Source organism: Sus scrofa, unplaced genomic scaffold, assembly GCF_000003025.6.
Source record: "Sus scrofa isolate TJ Tabasco breed Duroc unplaced genomic scaffold, Sscrofa11.1 Contig641, whole genome shotgun sequence".
NCBI lineage: Eukaryota > Metazoa > Chordata > Mammalia > Artiodactyla > Suidae > Sus > Sus scrofa.
In genome coordinates, this window is record NW_018085275.1 from 60,197 (window position 1) to 76,147 (window position 15,951).

General features: G+C 38.9%; 1 protein-coding gene across 1 annotated transcript; it reads left to right on the top strand.

The window, feature by feature from the left end:
* The first annotated feature begins 14,549 nt into the window (after positions 1-14,549).
* Positions 14,550-15,538, top strand: LOC110255244 (olfactory receptor 18-like). The gene is given in 2 exon segments (XM_021082312.1): positions 14,550-15,036; positions 15,039-15,538. Coding segments are annotated over 2 exon segments (987 nt in total).
* Positions 15,539-15,951: the final 413 nt, after the last annotated feature.

Consider the following 15,951-nt stretch of genomic DNA (forward strand, 5'->3'; position numbering starts at 1 on the left):
GCATAGGTTAGAAAATGAAGCAAAATTAAACATGTAGACTTGAATATCCTACCTCTCTCATCACATCCTCTTTTAGCTCTTACGACCTTCACTCTTCTCCTTGCTTAACATCTGAATATTGCTGCTTTTTTATGTCTTTAAATGGACTTGGGGAGTTTTCCTGGATACTTTTTATATAATAATCTCTGCATGATTTAATATTATTACATCTAAGGCTAATTTATGATTTATTTTCTATTTTTAACCTGTAATTCAATAAATTTTATTACATTTATAGTTACACAACCAACATCACAAATATTATAGCATTACCATCCCAAACCCCCAGTCCATCCCCACTGCCCTCACCCAGTCTCCTTTGGAAACAATAATTTTTTCAAAGTCTGTAGTCAGTATCTGTTCTGCAAAGAAGTTCGTTGTATCTTTTTTTAGATTCAACTGTAAGTGATAGTATATGATGTTGTCTCACTGTCTGACTAACTTCACTTAGCATGATGATTTCTAAGTCCATCCATGTTGCTGCAAATGCCATTATTTCTTTCCTTTTAATGGCTGAGTAGTACTCCATTGTGTATATGTACCACATCTTCTTTATCCACTCCTCTGTCAATGGACATTTAGGTTGCTTCCACGTCTTGGCTATTGTATATAGTGCTGCAATGAAATATTGGAGTAAATGTATCTTTTCGAGTCATGGTTTTCTCTGGATAGATACCCAGGAGTGGAATTCCTGCATCAAATTGTAATTCTATTTTTAGCTTTTTGAGAAGTTTCCACACTGTTTTCCCCAGTGGTTATCATTTAGAGTTTAACATTGGTGGACCAAGAATCCTAGAATGATGAACAACTCAGATAGATATAGATAGATAGATAGATAGATAGATAGATAGATAGATAGATAGATTAAATGTACATCTTTTCCACAGCTCCTGTGTATTTATCATAGTAATTTCCATTTATTAATTCTATGTGTGGAGGATATCTGTCATGATACTTGTTACACTTTCTTAGCCATGGGTTTTATTCAAATTATCTGGAAAGAATGAAAATACTGACAACTGTGTCTTTACACCAGAGATTCTGATGTAATTGGTTTCATGTGTGCCTTGATAATGACATTCGTTTTTACTTTTTAGGGCCACAACTGTGGTATATGTAATTTCCCAGGCTAGGTGTCTAATCAGAGCTGTATGTGCTGGCCTGTGCCACAGCCACAGCAACACAGGATCTGAGCCACCTGTGCAAGCTACACCACAGCTCATGGCAACACTAGATCCTTAACCTACTGAGTGAGCCCAGGGATAGATCCCCATCCTCATGGGTACTAGTCCAGTTCCTAACCCCCTGACCCACAATGGGAACTCCAAGATTTTTTTAACTGAATGAAAGATTCTTTAAATTCTGTAGTGCTTTCCAATTTTCAAAATCTCAGGGGAAAATAGGATGAAGGGGAAATAATAAGATGTGAGGCTCACTTACTCCCACAAATACATTGAAAATTCATTTACATGTGGAACTATTTGCACAAAAAAAATTGTTGAACACTGACCAAAGACCTCAGGATTCTGATACACAATAAAAACTTCATGAAACCAGGTAGGACAAAAGAAAGAAGAAAAAGAAAGAATGGGAACTTAAGCTGGATGGGACCTGCACCACTAGGAGAAAGCTGGAAAGAGGATAACTCCTTCAACCTGGGAAGTCCCCCCACCAGTGAAGAGATCAGCTGTGACGGAGGAGGAGCTTTGGAATATTGGAGGAGAACACAGCCTCCAATCATTAGTTAAAATGGAAACAATCCTCCACAAAAGGTCAGTGCTACCACCTTGCACCTCTCAACCTTATGCTGGTGCAGACAGTGGTTGGAACTTGAAAACTCTGACTTTAGCAATCAGACTCAGAGAGAGATGGGAGTGGCTCCCTGGATAAAACTGTGGTTTGCCACGCAGAAATAATCTGGAGGTACTAGAGTATAAGGAGACCACATCTGAGGGTGTAAGCTGAGGAATCTTGGTTGGGCTTAGAGACTAGGGGCCTTTGTCTGGGGGCTCTGTAAGATAGGGGTGGGGTCTACCACTATGGCCTTGTTCCCTGTATTCTCTCTCAGGCTGTAGGACACCAACTGCTTCAGCTCTTGGAGCCACACTGCAGTAGGTGCTGCCTAGCAATAGCTGGGGAGAAGCCCTACCCTCATGTCTAGAGAAATCAGTGCAGGTGAAGTAAGTGCCCAGGGGAATAACACAAGCTCCTGGGCTCCTCTGGGTACATGTAAGCCACTACCACCCCAAGAACTCCTGGACTAGGCACCTGCTGCTGCATCTACTTACTTCCTGGCAAGGGGATGATAAACATAGAAAGGTGGAAACATGAGATTATAAAGAAATAGCTTTCAGACAAAGGAACAAGACAAAAACACAGTAAAACAACTAAATTATGAGGATATAGGCAATCTACATGAAAAATATTTTATTTATTTTTATTGTTATTTCCCCAATACGATTTTTTTCTACTGTACACCATGGGGACCCAGTTATACATACATGTATATGTTCTTTTTTTTCTCCCATTATCTTGCTCTGCCATAAGTAACTAGACAAGTTCTCAGTGCTGCACAGCAGGATCTCATTGCTGATCCATTCCAAAAGCAACATTTTGTGCCCATTATCCCCAAGCTCCCAATCCATCCCACTACCTCCCCTTGCCCTCAGGCAACCAGAAGTCTATTATCCAAGTCCATTATTTTCTTTTCTGTGTAAAGTTTCATCTGTGCTATATAATAGATTCCAAAAAGAAAACAAAAAAAAAAAACTTACAGAATGGGAGAAGATAGTTTCAAACTGACAAGGGCCTAATCTCTAAAATATACAAACAACTTCTACAACTCAACAGCAAAAAAGCCAACAACCCAACTGAAAGATTGGCAAAGGACCTAAATAGACATTTCTCCAAGGAAGATATACAGATGGCCAACACACACATGAAAAAATGCTTCACATCACTGATTATTAGAGAAATGCAAATCAAAACTACCATGAGATACCACCTCACACCAGTCAGAATGGCCATCATTAATAAGTCCACAGATAACAAATGATGGAGGGGCTGTGGAGAAAAGGGAAGCCTCCTGCACTGCTGGTGGGAATGTAAACTGGTACAGCCACTATGGAGAACAGTTTGGAGATACCTTAGAAAACTATACATAGAACCACCATATGACCCCACAATCCCACTCTTGGGCATCAATCCGGACAAAACTCTACTTAAAAGAGACACATGCACCCGCATGTTCATTGCAGCACTATTCACAATAGCCAGGACATGGAAACAATCCAAATGTCCACGGACAGATGATTGGATTAGGAGGAAGTAGTATATATACACAATGGAATACTACTCAGCCATAAAAAAGAATGACATCATGCCATTTGCAGCAACATGGATGGAACTAGAGAATCTCATCCTGAGTGAAATGAGCCAGAAAGACAAAGACAAATACCATATGATCTCACTTATAACTGGAATCTAATATCCAGCACAAATGAACATCCCCTCAGAAAAGAAAATCATGGACTTGGAAAACAGACTTGTGGCTGCCTGTTGGGAGAGGGAGGGAGTGGGAGGGAGTGGGAGGGATCAGGAGCTTGGGGTTATCAGACACAATTTAGAATAGATTTACAAGGAGATCTTGCTGAGTAGCATTGAGAACTATGTCTAGATACTCATGTTGCAACAGAACAAAGGGTGGGGGAAAAAATGTAATTGTAATGTATACATGTAAGGATAACCTGACCCCCTTGCTGTACAGTGGGAAAATAAAAAAAAAATATTAAAAAAAAAGTTATGAACCAAGCTAACAAATTGTAAAAAAAAAAAAAAAAAAAAAAAAAAAAACTACTATGAGGTACCACATCCCACTGGTCACAATGGCCACCATTGATAAGTTTACAAACAACAAATTCTGGAGAGGATGTGGAGAAATAGGAACCCTCCTTCACTGTTGGTAGGAATGTAAATTGGTGCAAAAAATATGGAAAACACTATACATACCCCAGAAAACTAAATATAGGAGTTCCCGTCATGTCTCAGTGGTTAACGAATCCAACTAGGAACCATGAGGTTGCGGGTTTGATCCCTGGCCTTGCTCAGTGGGTTAAGGATCTTGTGTTGCTGTGAGCTGTGGTATAGGTCACAGACACAGCTTGGATCCCATGTTGCTGTGGCTCTGGCGTAGGCTGGCGGCTATAGCTCCAATTAGTCCCCTAGCCTGGGAACCTCCATAAGGTTCTAGGAGTGGCCCTAGAAAAGGCAAAAAGACAAACAAAAAAAAAAACAAAAAAAAAGAAGACTAAATATAGAATTACCATATAATCCAGCAATCCTACTCCTGGGCATATATCTGGACAAAACTACTATTCAAAAAGATACATGCACTCCTGTGTTCATTGCAGCCATATTCACAATAGCCAAGACATGGAAACAACCCAAATGTCCATCAGCATGTGAATGAATTAAGACGAGGTAGTACATATATACAATGGGATATTAGCCATAAAACCAAACAAAATAATGCCATTTCAGCAACATGAATGCAACTGAGATTCTCATACTTCATTTCTAAAGTTATGCAAGTCAGAATGAAAAAGGCAAATATGATGTGATATCACTTATATGTGGGAATCTAAAATACCCAGATGAACCTATTTACAAAACAGAGACTCACCAACATAAAGAACAGACTTGTGGTTGCCAACAGGGAGGGGGTGAAGAAGTTGTATGGATGGGGGTTGGTAGATGCAAACTATCACATTTAGAATGGGAAAGCAATGAGGTCCTTCTGTATAGCACAGGGAACTATATCCAGGCTCTTGGGATAGACCATAAGGGAAGATAGTATGAGAAAAAGAATGTATATAGTATGACTGGATCACAATGACGTACAGCAGAAATTGACACAACACTGTAAATCAACTATACCCAAATAAAAAATAAATTTAAAAACTTCAGTCTCATGCTCTAAAAGGACCTCTATATATATGCCATGTTCTCTTCCCTAAATATACCCCTGTCACTTATCCCCACACCAGTATATAATATCTATTTCTCCATCTCCAATTTAATTGGATATATATTAAAGTTTTTCATGTCACTTAAATATAAGCCAATAAGTGCAGTCCTCATCAGAGAGATCTCTAAGTCAGAAAGGCTGTGTGTATATTATTAGGAAAGTTACATTGCATCGCTATCCAGATATATCCGGCTTTACCCTCTAGGAAAAACAGGTGAACCAAAATCACATTTTGGTAGAGTCTCCAAGAGTTAAGATTTCAAAGAATCATAAAGAAAATATATTCTAGAGTGTGTTGATTCTTCGCTAGCTAGCAGAAGACAGAAACATGGGCATTTATTAAATTTGTTATTGGAATGGCTGCAGATTGGCATGATGTGAATGAAAGGGCTCTCCAAGTGCATCAGAAACAAACAAGGGGGTCTACTTGATACTGTCGGACTGGAGCAGTCTGGTGGAGTCTGCAGAATTACCCAGTGGATGGAGGTTCTACACATTTGCTATCCTGTCCCCAGGGAATTTTTGTTGAGAATATCAATAGTAGATAGGTCAATTTGGGACTAGGCTGAAAAGCAAATGGAAAGAACCCGAGTTTTTATATGCTTGAAGCACAAAGTCCTTATAGACTATGGGGCAGATGTGATAGGCTGTATCTGAAATGTTCCCAATAATCCTAACTCCTTGTTAGGTTTATTGTGTGATTCCCTTCCATAGAGCATAAAATGGACATAGTGACTTCCTTCCAACAATGAGAACATGGAAGATGTTGCAAAATCACTTCTGGGACAAGGTTTTAAAAATCGTTCTTTCTTCTTAACTGTCTCTCTCTGCTCTCTTGGGTGCTCCTATTGATAGAAACCAACAACCATGTATTGAGCTGTCCCATTAGGGACATTGGTGTCAAGGAACCGTGGGAGTTCTCTGGATGACATTCTGTGTACACATGAATCCTACCCACAGCCTCATGAGTATGCTTGAATGTGGTCCTCTGCTAATCAATCCTTGAGATGCCCAAATCCCTGGCCAATAACTTGGCTGCAAAATTCTGGGAAGCCTTCTGAAACATGTAAGTATATATCAATTACCAAATAATAAGGAAAAATCAATGGTTTCAAATATGTTGATTAATTCACTTAGAGAAATAAACATAGAACTGAAGGCTCATTCAACTTGGCAAAAGCTAGAAAAACAACATCAACAACAACAATAACAACAACAGCCTGTAAGTACTCATCACATAAAATGCCAAAGCAAGCAAGGGCTAAGGAAATGAAAATAAGTAATTCTTAGAGACAAATGAGAAAACGGAAAGAGCATCACATCTAAGATCTAAGGCTGTATAGATTTCATGCTTAACACAATGGACTTACAGATATCAAAACCACACATTGAGTGGTTAAATAGAGGAAAAAAAGAAAGTCTGAACTTTATGGGAAAGATCTTACAACTTGGAAATAAGAAGCAAGGAGTACAGGTGAACTTCCTCCTGAGGGGAGGAGAACCTTCCAAAGACATTCAATATTCTCTTTTCTTCTTCCATTAATACTAGCAAGTCTCCAGAGACTGGGACCACATGGGCCAAGGGGCTAATTATGAGCTTTGTGCACTGAGCCCTACAAGGACATACCATTGCAAATAATTGTGTGGTAGCTTTAGCCCTTTAGTTTCTCAGTTCTAAGGATGTGGCTCCATATTTGTGTCCATATCCTTTGTAGGAACTTGCATCAGACAGTCCTAGCCTGAGTCTGTCTTCCCACCAGTCCTGAGGAGGAACACTGAGACTTAATCACATACCACACAGGAGGAGGGCACTGAATTCATACTCCTTGGTCATGGTCCAGCAGAGAAGCAGACCAGCCCAGTAAGTGCTGAGGTGGGAGAGTGATTGATAGAGGGATGGTTGGGAGCATGATTTCTTCCTTAAGAGAACAAACATAGCAGTTGGGTTAGACACATGAGAGGCACCAATATACAGCATTTTGGATCATAGCCTCTGAAGTTTGCACTCTTGTCTCTAGTTGGGGTGTGAAATCTCTCATTCAGAGTTCCACATCCATTCTCACTGGTTCTGGCTCTGGCCAGCATCTCTCTACTGTAGCAACACAGGAGTCTCTAAACTTCCTCCTTAGCACTTCAAATGCTCATAAAAGCAATGATGAGGATGAGAAGGAAGAAAACATTAAACATAGCATCATGCACTCTTGTTGAGGGCTTCCTAAATGCCAAGCTCTGAAGAATGTGTATGTCTCTTTGATTTTGTGTGCATCATCTCCCCCAAATTCTATCATTATCCTTACTTTATTAAGAGAAAATTTGTAGCATTTTATATAATTTATACCATGTCATGAGTTAGAAAGGGTTGAAGTCAGACAGTCTGAAGACTTCACACACAGGGGCATCTAGGCAGCCTTTTCCTGGCCAAGCCAAATTGTCCCATCTCATCATTTTCAAGCCAGCCAGAGACGCCCTGTTCACTATTCTCTTCCTTTTGGAGTATTTTGGAGAACGCATTGCAGGGGGCGGTAGGTAGTGTTCTTCCAATTATAGGAAGGATGGTTGATTACAGGCAAATGCATAGAAAGAATGGATAAATTAAGAAGGATGATGATTTGGAATTCCCACATGGCCCAGTGGGTGAAGGACCTGATGTTTCTGTGAAGACATGGGTTAGATCCCTTGCCTTAATCAGCAGGTCAAGGATCCTGTGTTGCTGCAAGCAGCAGCATAGTTTGCAGAGGAGGATCTCATCTGGCATTGCTGTGGCTGTGATATAGGCTGGCAGCTGAAGCTCTGATTTGACCCCTGGCCTAGGAACTTCCATATGCCACAGTGCAGTTGTAAAAAGAAACAAAAAGGTAATTCAAAGCAGACTTCCCTGTTGATTTTGCTTCTGTGTTTCATTTCAACTGTCCACTTTCTCGTCCATACTTATAATCAGCCTATTCAATTACAAAAGGAGATATAAAACCAGAGTCTTAAGGTTTACTTCATGTAGGAAACTGAAAATTGTTTAAAAATGTACTTCAGGCATATCTGTGGTTAGATCTCAACACCTCTGCTTAAAACTTTCATAATATCTGGAAAGAGTGAAATTTAATGCATGGAACTTAGATACGGACAAGTTCATTTTGAATCCTCTTGTTAGGCTTATTATTAGTGTATTTGAAAACAAGTTCTTAGTGTACCCAAGCTTAACGTTGTCAACTGAGATTACTACTTGTGATACAACTTCTGTGAATGAGGACAGGATGAATAATGGATGACTTCTATGCTATAACTGTGAGATGGATGTGTATAAAAGGGCATAATAAATTTAGGTACTCTGTTACTAATGATAAGGCTAATTGTCATGTTATTTGACTTAAATATCTGGTGACCTGATGTTATGTTTCTGCTACATCCCTGACAGGATATTTTGTTTTTGTTCATATAAGTACCTTTTTGATATATGAAGGGAAATGACTGAGGCTCCTTTATTCCTGATTCCCCAGAGTCTACAATTTGTTGGCATACAGGAGGCACCATGAATAAAAAAAAAACCCAGTTAAGCGCTGAATAAACACTCCATTTTTCATAGAAACAAAACGTGGGCAGCATGGTTTCCACACAGTGAACCATGTATACCAGTATTTTCATATTTTTTAAGAATGTCCTAGTAAGAACAGAGACAACATGAAATAGTGTTTGTTTGTGTCTATGTCATGGACTTTCTATGAGACCTATTCTTTTCCATCTAATAGCATCTGCAACTTTCAATAATTGAAAAACCATGGCAGAGAGTTTCATAAATATTGGTGGGAGGGGGGTCAGAAAAGAAGTGGATGGCACATCTTAATGCATAGGCTGAGGCTCATTTTAGGATTTCTTGTCACCCATGCTCTAGTGCCCTGAGATAAGAAAGACTTCAGTATTTCCTGCCATACAATCTTTAAAATGTCATTAAATATTTCAGCTTGTACTCATTGCTAACCATGTTATGCCAGTAATGAATGGAATTCTTTATTACATATGAGCAAATATTCATTGAGTTTCAGACTTCCCTTAGGGTTCTGTGCATAGTCTAAATATGGGTGTAGACTGTCCACCTCCAAGAAGAGGAGAAGATTTACACACACTCCACATGTGGGAGAAAAGACCCAGGACTCAAACCTTGATCTGCTTATCCCTGCACCAGCTCTCAGTCATCTTCACTGTAGCTAATAATTCATTCTTTTCAAAGCCACTTTTCTCCCAAATGTGAAATGAAGGTAAAATAATTGATTCCTCCTCTTCTGGTTCAGTGAGACTACCTGTGTGAATTGTGGGAATGAGGCAGCAGTTTACAGGGGCCATAATGGGACTACCTATTGGATTGTGGGATTTTCTAGGATAGTCATGCATTTTTCAGTCAGGTTTTTAAATCTAAGTTTGAAAAGACTTTCTATACAAAATGAAAATATCATGTGCAGATACCATGAAATGATCATCACAAGACAGATGTCATTGGTATTTTCAAATAACTTCATAAAAAGGGGTGTAGTTGATAGAAAAAGTTTTTGTATAGGGACAGATAGAGGAAATTGGAGTTCCCTGATGGTGCAGTGGGTTAAGAAGCTGGCATTGTCACTGCTGTGGCTCAGGTCATTGCTGTGGCACGGGTTTGATTCCTGGCCCAGGAACTTCCGTATGCCATGAGCATGTCCAAAAAAAAAAAAAGAAAGAAAAAGGAAAACAAGGGAAAAAACAAAATATAGGCAATTAACCCTAGTAAAATAAACATGCATTAATTTAGGAACTGAGCAACTAATCCCACATATTACATAAACTTCTGATTCATGTGATATGGAAAGAGGTGCAATAATTTTCATAGGATTGTTGTTAAGAAGAACCTGACATCAATAATAATGTAAATATAAATTATTTGATATAAAATATTTTAATATATAAAGAAAATAAATTACATATAATTACATTTAAATATATTTTAAATATACATTTAACATTTGTTAACTTCATATTAAAATATATAAATATAAATTTATAAACCAATAAACTGATATCTTCTCTTTTGTAATAATGCACAGCAGTAAAATACTTCAGGTGGTATATTCTTTACAAACATCCTAGCCACAGTATTTTGATAGACAGGTACATTTAGAGGCACCATAAGTAGTATTGCATTTAAATAAGCATTTAGGAAAGCTGGATATGGATAACATAAATCAATTTTGACATTATGGAAATATTGACATGACAATATACCCATCAACTTAATGACATTGGTTACCTTGTGTGTACAATTATGCAGAGAAATTTTTGAGGTCAAACAAACTGAAAGTTCAGAGTTTGGAGCTGAGAAAGCTTTATTGCAGGGCCAAGCAAAGAGAACCAGTGACTCTACCTCAAAAGTCCTGCACTCCCCAGTGAGTTTAAGGGAAAAGTTTTTGAGGCAAAATTTCGGGGCTGGGCTGCAAGGTATGTGTCCTTCCCCTGATTGGTTTATGATGAGGTAATAATCATCAGTTTCTGGTTCCAGCCAGTCCACAGGCTGGTCTCAGCCTGAAATTAGTATCCTCCACCTACAGGGGGGCCTAGTGCCTGTAGAACTCAGAGCCTGGTATCAGATTGTTATGTACTTCACCTGAGTAGGAACCAGGCCCAGGCCACATTGCTGAACTCTTGCTCCTTTCTTTCTAATTAAAAAAAATTATAGAGTATAGTTGATTTATGGTGTTGTGTCAATTTCTGCTGTACAGCATATTGACCTAGTCACACACACACACACACACACAGATGCAATAATTTTATAATTTATACACACACACACACACACATACATTCTTTTTCTCATATTATCTTCCATCATGTTCTATCCCAAGAAATGGATAGAGTACCCTGTGCTGTACAGTAGGATCTCATTGCTTATCCATTCTAAATGTAGTAGTTTGCATCTACTAACCCAAATTCCCCATCCATCCCACTACCTCCCCCACCCTTGGAAACCGCAAGACTGTTCTCTGTGATTCAGTAACTTAGGGGAGCGAGGGCATATATATGTCCATGAGTCATATTATTTCTTTAGTTATGCCCTCACTCCTCTAATCGGTCACTGTTTGTATCCGCCCTTTGGATCTCACGGAAGATCTAGAAGGCTGAAACCTTTTCCCTACAAACAAAAAATGCCAGACATAGAAAGGGTTTTGCCCTTGGGAGGGCACCCTGGGGTCCTGCTGGGTTTCAAAATGGGATGGAACTGAGATGCCAAGAAAGGAAAATTCTATTGGTAAAGTTTCAAATCTCTATAAAAAACGAGACCTGGAGAAAATGCTACTAAATATTTATATTTTAAAAATAAGAAATGGGTATAGATGAGAGTAATAATAAGTGATATTAATGGAGCATTTTCTAAGCGTTGAGCAATATTCTAAGACATTTTTTCTCAATCCCAGCTGCACATTCAGATGACTAGGAACTTCATGTGTAGAGATCCTGATATTGGTTCTGGCTGAGGCTGGAGTATTTGTGTATTTTAAAATAAGCACATGTAGGAGTGCCTGCTGTGGCACAACAGGGTCAGCCATGTCTCTGGAGCACTGGGATGTAGGTTCGATCCCTGAACCGGCACAGTGGGTTAAGGACCTGATGTTCTTGCCATAGCCGCAATGTAGGTTGCACCTGTGGCTTGGATATGATCCCTGGTCTGGGAACGCCATATGCCATAGGGCATGAGGAAAAAAAAACTCACATGTAAATGTAGTGATCATATGGAACTGAAAACCACTGGTCTAAGCAATATTAACAATTTTTCAAAATTTTCAACAATCCTATTATGTTGATTCAATTGTTATGATAATTTCATGGTATGGAACCTTCCCAGATGTGTTTACATTATTTATTTTTAATTTATTCTCAATAAAACCATGGGATGACCTGCTGAAATAATGAACCTGAAGTACCTTCAGGTAGCAGAAGTAAGAGAACTGAAATCCCTTAATTAGGAAGGATTGGCATGAAAATCTGTTTGACATGAGAAGGCTGGGTCTTAACTCTGGCCATGGGACCTCCCCTGGTGCTAAATTCACCAACTGTAAGTAAGAGGTTTATGAACAGGAAAACAAGACTCCCAGGTGTCTGAAAATGTGCTCAACATCGCTGATATCAGGAACGCTGGTCAAAACCCCAAACATCACCTCACCTCTATTAGAATGGCTATTTTATTTGTTTGTTTATTTATTTATTTATTTTTGCTTTTTAGGGCAGCACTCTCGGCATATGGAGGTTCCCAGACTAGGGGTCGAAGTGGAGCTACAGCTGCCGCCTACACCACAGCCACAGCCACACCATATCTGAGCTGTGTCTGCAACCTACATCACAGCAACTCCGGATCCTTAACCACTGAGCAAGGCCAGGCATGGAACCTGCAACCTCATGGTTCCTAGTCGGATTCATTTCCACTGTGCCACAATGGGAACTCCTAGAACGGCTATTATCAAAAATCCAGATGAGGAGTTCTGGCTCAGAGGGTTAAGGACCTGAAGTTGTCTCTTGTGAAGAGGAAGTTCCATCCCTGGCCTTGCTCAGTAGTTAAGGTTCTCTTATCACTACAAGATGTGCCATAGGTTGCAGATGTGTCTCAGATCAGGTGTTGCCATGGCTGTAGGTGAGCAGCTGCAGCTCAGATTCAGCTCCTGGCCTGGGAACTTCCACATGCCACAGGTGCAGCCATTAAAGAAAAAAATCCAAATGACAAGTGTTGCTGAGGATGTGAAGAAAAGGGAATACTTGTACTTGGTTGACAGGAATGAATGTTAGTACAGCCATTATTGAAAAGAGAATGGAGGTTCCTTAAAAATTAAAAACTGCTACTAATTAAAATAGAACTACCCTATGATCCATCAATCTCACTACAGAGAAAAATGTCCAAAAGATATGAAATCAGTACCTCAAAGAGATATCTGTACTCCCATGTTCATTGCAATACTATTCACAGTAGTGAGAATATGGAAAAAAATGAAATGTGGAGAGATGAATAAAGAAGATGTGGTGTGTACATAGAGACAGTAGATGTACAAAAACTAAGAGTGGTCCCTCACACCAGACATTTTACTTAGACTCTATTGAGTTGAAACAAATAACTTCGTTTAAAATAAAAAAATTTCTAGAGTGTTTCTTAAATGTTATTGTTTAATCATTGAGAGAAGCTCTGTATGTTAATGCCATCCTCTTAGCAGCGCTGCATGATTCTGTGCACTTAATGAAACCATTAATTTTGAATTTCAGCAAAGCCAAATGTATGAAGAATATATTAAATGACTTTTAAAACATAACCCTGATATTTGAGAAATCACTGAATTCATGATGGAGAGAAGACAAAAAGCGACAAAACTCTTGAAGATAACTATCAAAAAAAATGTCTGACTATGAACATTCAACTTTAATTTAGAATTCAGTTTACACGGCCCCACATTTTATAGCATATTTATAAATATTCTAAATAAAGGAAATATCTAGAACCCTTTTGAAAAATAAGGTTTATTTAACTGTGTCTTAATTTGTTTAAATTCAAAATTTATTTCATTCTTAGAAGGTGTAGGGTATTTCTTGTATATTTCTTCTAAAGAAATTATCTATATTACTGTGATCACATATTTATTTTTTAATTACTCAATGAATTTTATTACATTTATAGTTGTACAACAATCATCACAACCCAATTTTATAGCATTTCCATCCTAGAGCATCCCCCCACCCCACAACCTGTCTCATTTGGAAACCACAAGTTTTTCAAAGTCTGTGAGTCAGTATCTGTTCTGCAAAGACTTCATTGTGTCCATTTTTTTTGATTCCACATGGAAGTGATAGCATTTGATGTTGATGTCTAACTGTCTGACTGACTTCATTTAGCATGATCATTTCTAGGTCCATCCATTTTCAGGAACAGAAATTAATATTTATGATCCCTAAATCATGGCAGCATGCTGAGGCCAGATTAGATTAACATATAGTCCCCTCATGGACTTTCTCAGGAAAATCATAAAATAAATTTATCATCTGGAAGCATTTTTATTCTACTCATGTTGCCTTCTTGGAACTGGAATCAAAGCATCTTCCCTTCAGGGGACAAAGTGTAGGGCTCAAAATTAAAGCCAAGTTAGGAAGAATTCGTTCTGGTTTTATCTACTGTCTACAGAAATATATTACCCTATCTTATTGACATTGAAGATCATGGATTTATATCTCTAATATTCTCTCTCCTCTGCTACTGTATAGTAAAGTTGCTATAAAGTGAGTGTGTGTAGAAAAAGGCAAAAAAATGGAAACCAGTGAGAAAACAGTTATAAGCAGATAGAACTTTTCACACTAAGAAATACTGAACAATTCCTGGAGTGTGTGACCTTAGAAATGAATTGCTTGAATCCAAAATACAGACAGAGTGCTGAATGCCCATTTTACTTATTTCCTTAACTTCAACCCTCATTACTTTTCCCAAAGGTGTTCCACCTACATGGAACAGCAAAATCTAACAGGTGTCTCAGAATTCTTCCTCCTGGGACTCTCAGATAAGCCAGAACTACAGCCCCTCCTCTTTGTCCTGTTCCTGTCCATGTACCTGGTCACCATGCTGGGGAACCTGCTCATCATCTTGGCTGTCACCTCTGACTCCCACCTCCACACCCCCATGTACTTCTTCCTCTGCAACCTGTCCTTGGCTGACATGGGTTTCATCTCCACCACCATCCCCAGGATGATTGTGAATATCCAAACTCACACCAGAGTCATCTCCTATGCAGGCTGCTTAACTCAGATGTCTGTTTTTATTCTTTTGGGGGGTATGGATGGTACACTTCTGACAGCAATGGCCTATGACAGGTTTGTGGCCATCTGTCACCCACTGCACTACCCCGTCATCATGAACCCACGCTTCTGTTGCTTCTTAGTTTTGGTGTCTTTTTTTGTTAGCCTTTTGGAGTCCCAGGTGCACGGTTGGATTGTATTAAACTTACCTGCTTCAAGGATGTGGAAATTTCTAATTTCTTCTGTGACCCTTCTCAACTCCTCAAGCTAGCCTGCTCTGACACTTCCACCAATAACATAGTCATGTACTTTGTTGGTGCTATTTTTGGTGGCATTCCAGTCTCAGGGATCTTTATCTCTTATACACAAATTCTTTCCTCCATTCTGACAGTCTCTTCATCAGGTGGGAGGTACAAAGCCTTCTCCACCTGTGGCTCTCACCTGGCAGTTGTTTGTTTATTTTATGGAACAGGCCTTGGGGTTTACCTCAACTCAGCCATCTCTCATTCTACCAGGAAGGATGCAGTGGCCTCAGTGGTGTACACGGTGGTCACCCCCATGCTGAACCCCTTCATCTATAGCCTGAGGAACAGAGATATCAAAAGAGCCATGAGGAGGTTTCTCAGCCAAACAATCTATTCTCCATTACCTGTGCCATTACCTGTGTCATCCATTTGGAGTGTAGTTTGGAACATGTAGCAAAATCCAACATCTGGACCTGAAAAGTCTACTTCTCAGATCACATCATTTTTTAGCTCTTCATGCCACTCTTTGCCTCACATTTGAATACTGGTTCATTGTTATGTCTTTAGCGGGACTTGGAGTGTATTCTGAGATCCTTTGTATATCATACTTAACTGCATAGCTGACTCATTAGATCTATGGAAATATCTGTAGTTTATCATAGTGACCCAAACTTCATGAAAAGATGACCAACTCTCTTGTTATTGAAAATGCATATTATTTTCCACAAGTCTTTTTACAATCTGTTATTTTTATGGATGAATAATATTCTACTATATATATATATGATATCTATATATCTATATATATAGATATATATAGGTAGATCGATATATCTAGACAATCAGTTTAAGAAAACTCTATATGGA